Below are 5,000 nucleotides of genomic sequence, written 5' to 3' on the forward strand. Positions count from 1 at the left end.
AATGATTTACGCTGCGGGGAGCTTGACCTTTGTGAATCGGGGGAAAAAAAGGCGGGGTATTATCTGTGTGTGTGTGTGTGTGTGTGGATGTGGATGTATACTCCCGCTGCGTGTATGTGTGAGTATGTCCAGTGTTTACATACAGACATTATCTTCCTCTTTTTCTTTCTCCATGTTACAACGACCAGTCTTTTGTCAAGATTTCTTTTTTCTTTCCATTCTTTTTATTCACACCCATTTCGCTTCAAAACACACACACACACACACACACACACACACACACACACACACACACACACACACACACACACACACACACACACACACGCACGCACACACGCGCGCAAATAATACCTACAGTAAATACCCCTAACGCTTTGCCAACGTTAAGTAAAACAACATCAGTGGTATAATGACACAGCGTGAGTGACAGGGAATAGATTTGGGATCACACGAGAGAAATCAGAATCCCATTTTTATCTTCCTCATGAAGTCGACTCAGCGTCTTGGAGAGCGAATCTCGAGGAGTTGCACATTTTATATTCCTTTGTCTCGCGGAAAAAAAAGAGTTTGCTGGTTGGCATATGAAATTCGGGTTCAGACGGAAAGAGACTCTGAATATGTGTGTGTTTGTGTTTGTATGTGTGTGTGTGTACACATATATATGTATATATGTATGTATATATATATTTATATGTATATATATATATTTATATATATATATATATATATTGTAGGGTTTGTTTTTAGATATGTGTGTGTGTGTGCACGGATAGATATACACACTTATATGTATGCACACACTTATATATTATATATAAGTGTGCTTAAATATAAGATGATGTTATATCCTAGGTACTTGTATCATATGCATGTAAATATATTCATCCATCCATCCATCCAAGACATACAAATCTCTCTCTCTTTCTATTTCTCTCTCTATCTCTCTTTCCCTTTCTCCTTTTCTTTCTCTTTGTGTCTTTCTTTTCTTCAGGGATTAAGATAGGGTTGAAGATAACCTATGCTACGTAATCCTTTTGAGATGTAAGTAACCATTTGTCTCAGCTAACTTATCAAAGTCAAGAAGTCTCTCTCTCTCTCTCTTCTTCTTTCCTTCCCCCATCCCTTCTTTCCTTTCTCCCTTCCTCCCTGCTTCCCTCCTTCCCTCCCACCACCCACGAACTTTAAAAAATTAGTCAGATAAACAGACGCTCGGAGAATATGAACAATACATCGCCCACTTTCGAATATGGAAAGATGGAGGGGGCGGGGGAGGGGAGAAGGAGGGGGGGTGTTAAGATGGTGTATGTATGAATGTATGCAGAGTGAGAGAGCCAGGAGAGCTTAGAGTCCCGTGAACAAAGAATGTCAGCGAAAGGGGAGTTGGGAACTGTTGTCGCGGAAGGATGTCGTGGAAGAAAGACACTGGGTATTCTGTGTGTAGTTGGCGAATGCACGTGGTGGGATGGGGGGTGGGGGGGAGGGGCAGGGGTTGTGAGGGGAGGAAAGGAGGGAGGGAGGGAGAGAGAGACACACATACATACATACATACATAGAGACAGGAAAGGTAGAGGGTGAGAGGTTTTGCAGGCACGGTTGAAGGGAGGGTGGACACGGCCATGTAACGATAATAATTTGATGAAAAAGGATGAAACGGGATGAAGAGGTAGGTTGGGGACTGTTCGTGTGTGTGTGTGTGTGTGTGTGTGTGTGTGTGTGTGTGTGTGTGTGTGTGTGTGTGTGTGTGTGTATGTGTTTATGTCTGTATGTGTGTGTGTGTACGTATGTATGCAGAACAAGAGAGAGAGAGAGATTTTGAAGTTATTTTGAAGTTTATTCATACTATCAGTAATTTTACCTATCACAGGAGAGAGAGAGAGAGAGAGAGAGAGAGAGAGAGAGAGAGAGAGAGAGAGAGAGAGAGAGAGAGAGAGAGAGAGAGAGAGAGAAAGGCAGAGTAACACACACACCCAATCTATCTATCTATCTGTGTGCGAGTGTGTGTTTGTGCGTGTAGTAAGTAGCCCATTTTGCGGATGACGTTTGTCGTAAAGGCAACGAAAACCGTCGAGTAAAATTCCCGTTGGGAATAGCTCGAAGGAAAAAACGCCACTCGCAAAGTTTAATTTGATTGAAGAATATCCTGAATCGACCCCCTCCCCCTCCCCATAACCATCCCTATCCCCTTCCCCTTCCCCATCCCTCGCCCACCCCTACAACCCCTTTAACTGAAAAAAAGAGAGAGAGAGAAAATAAAATAAAAAAAAAAATCTGCAATTCGCCGACCAGACGTACGTATCCTAGCGTACAGGAACGGAAAGCAGAAGCGATATAGAACAAGATGGAACGCGACGAAAACTGATATAGAAGCTCGGGGAAAGATGGATTTTAAATTGAATGGAGCCAGGTGGAAGGAAACTACAACTTTTGACGTTCAGGCTTGAGCGATTGGGCAAATGGCCGGGGAAGAAGAAGAAGATGAAGATGAAGAAGAAAAAGAAAAGAGAGGAGGTGGTTGAGTGGGAGGGAAGGAAGGTAGGAGGGTGGGTGGATTGGTGGGTAGATTGGTGGGTGGGTGGGCGGGTAGGAGGGAGGGAGGGAGGGAGGGAGGGTGGGAGGGTGGGTGGGTGGGTGGGTGAGAGCAGGAAAAAGAAAAAGAGGGGAAGAAGGGGGCGAGGGGAAGGAGGAGGAAGAAAGAGAACTAGAGGAGTAGGAAGAAAGGGGAAATGAGGTGTAGGAAGAAAAAGGAAGAGAAGAGAAAGAAGGAATGAAGCGGGAGAAGGGAGAAGGAGAAACCCCGAGACATTGCGAAAAAAAGATGAGAAGTGTGATGGTCTTAGGAGAAGGAGCGGAAGAATGTGAGAAGAGTGTGTGAGTACAATAGTGTGAAGAGAAGCCTTGACATATTATGTATGCATTATATATATGTGTGTGTGTGTGTGTGTGTGTGTGTGTGTGTGTGTTAGTTGTGTGTTATATATTGTGTGTGTATGTAATATATATATATATATATATATATATAATATATATATATATATATATATATTATCATATTTATATATATATATATCATAATCAAACATTATAATCATATTGTTTGTAGTTGTACTTGTTTTTATTGTATATTTGTAGTTTACATTATATTATACTTCATTATATTGTTACATCATCGTGCTTTCATCATTATCATCTTTTCTTCATTATTTCACAGCGTTTTTTTTTCAATTTTATCTCCTTAGCGATACAACACCTACCTATACGTATCCTGGGCGGGGGGGTAGGTAATGGAAGGCTATTTCTTCAGGTCCTTTTAAAGCTGATTATCATCGTGAGGATGAATGAGAGTCTACGTAAGCAATATTAGCTACAAGAGACCCCCAAAAAATATTAAAAACCCAAAAAATAAAAAAAAAAAGGATGTTGGGGGAGGGGGAGGGGCGGGGCGTCGAAGAGAGGTGAGGGGGGGGGTAGTGGGTGGTTAAGGAGAAAGGGGGGTAGGGGTGTAGTGAGCGGTGAAGGAGAAGGGGAGGGGGTTAGTGGGCGGTGAAGGAGAAGGGGAGGGGGTTAGTGGGCGGTGAAGAAGGGAAGGGTAGTGGGCGGTGAAAGAGAAGGAGAGGGGGAGTGGGTAGTGGGCGGAGAAGCAGGTGAAGGGGACCAGACGATAAAGAAAATTGTGAGTAGTGTAGGCGGCACTAAATTAAGCAAGGAACGGAGGAGGAGGAAGAAGTCATTAGCACGGAAGGATTGAACGGGGGAAATCGAATTGTCGAAGTAGGCGTCCAGGAGAAGAGGTCGAGGCAAATTGGTGCCTTTTAGTGGGATTGAGGTATGGACACTCGTGTAGCTTTTTTGGATTTACAATTAGGAAAGGTTGGCAGTGTGCTTTTTTGTGATTTGTGATCTATATATAATTATATATATATATATATATATATATATATATATATATATATATATATATATATATATATATATATATATATAGATATATGTGTGTGTGTGTGTGTGTGTGTGTGTGTGTGTGTGTGTGTGTGTGTGTGTGTGTGTGTGTGTTTGGAGAGAGAGAGAGAGAGAGAGAGAGAGAGAGAGAGAGAGAGAGAGAGAGAGAGAGAGAGAGAGAGAGAGAGAGAGAGAGAGAGAGAGAGAGAAAGGAGAGAGAAATTTTGTGTACATCAACTCCTGCAGCTGTTTATTCAGCCCGATGTTTACTAACGCGCCCCTTTTCCCTCTCCCTGCAGGAACAGAGTCACAAGTCGTATCGGCCTCTGTGCGTGTTGACCTTCCGCCTCAACTACCTGATCCATGGGTTGGAGCCCCTGGGTTACCACCTGGTCAACATGCTCCTCCATGGAGTCGTTTGCATCCTCTACTACAAGTGAGTCCACGGTCGTACTTTTTGAATTGCTTCGAAGCACAGTAAAAAGGAAAGAGATAGAGTAAGGAGCGTTTTAGATTTATGTGTACGGAAAAAGCGGGCAACATTCCAGCATGGTTAGTGTACCACATATTATCACTGATGCCATGACAGGGCGAGGCGTCCCCCTATTAGTGGACGTTAATCATAATTATCCTTGCGAACTGCGGACATGGATTCGCCCAGGAATGTCGTACGCCCGTCTTCATTTCAGTCGTGAAGGAAATTACTTCAATGACAGCGTACTCTACTATTTTGTCATCGCACATTTACTACACACAACTATTACCGAACGTTCCATGTGCACATACAAGTTCCAGGCAGCTTGATGTGCACGGCTTTATCAAGGCGGAGGTACACACGTTGCTCTCCGGAATGCAGATGAACACGTAATTACTTATTATGCCGACGGAGTTGGGATTAACTCTTGGTAGTGAAATGCGTGTATAATTCCCGTAGACTTATGCTGCATTCGCCGTAACTTCCGCGAATGTAATGCGGCATGATTTTTACGATGGATGTGTGATATGTAAATGGAATGAAATTGACAGTTATTAAAAAGAATAAATACATGGGAAAATATGAT

At 42.9% G+C, this 5,000-nt stretch overlaps 1 protein-coding gene across 1 annotated transcript in view; it reads left to right on the forward strand.

The window, feature by feature from the left end:
- The window catches only part of LOC122260685 (protein O-mannosyl-transferase Tmtc3), a 301,116-nt gene that overhangs the window by 239,044 nt on the left and 57,072 nt on the right, over nucleotides 1-5,000 (forward strand). Inside the window, exon 4 of the mRNA XM_086550358.1 lies at nucleotides 4,239-4,375. Coding sequence (XP_086406484.1) covers nucleotides 4,239-4,375 — 137 coding nt within the window. The remainder of the gene's footprint in view (nucleotides 1-4,238; nucleotides 4,376-5,000) is intronic.

This window comes from Penaeus japonicus, unplaced genomic scaffold (genome assembly GCF_977035675.1).
Source record: "Penaeus japonicus unplaced genomic scaffold, GWHDUDI00000001_assembly GWHDUDI00000023, whole genome shotgun sequence".
NCBI lineage: Eukaryota > Metazoa > Arthropoda > Malacostraca > Decapoda > Penaeidae > Penaeus > Penaeus japonicus.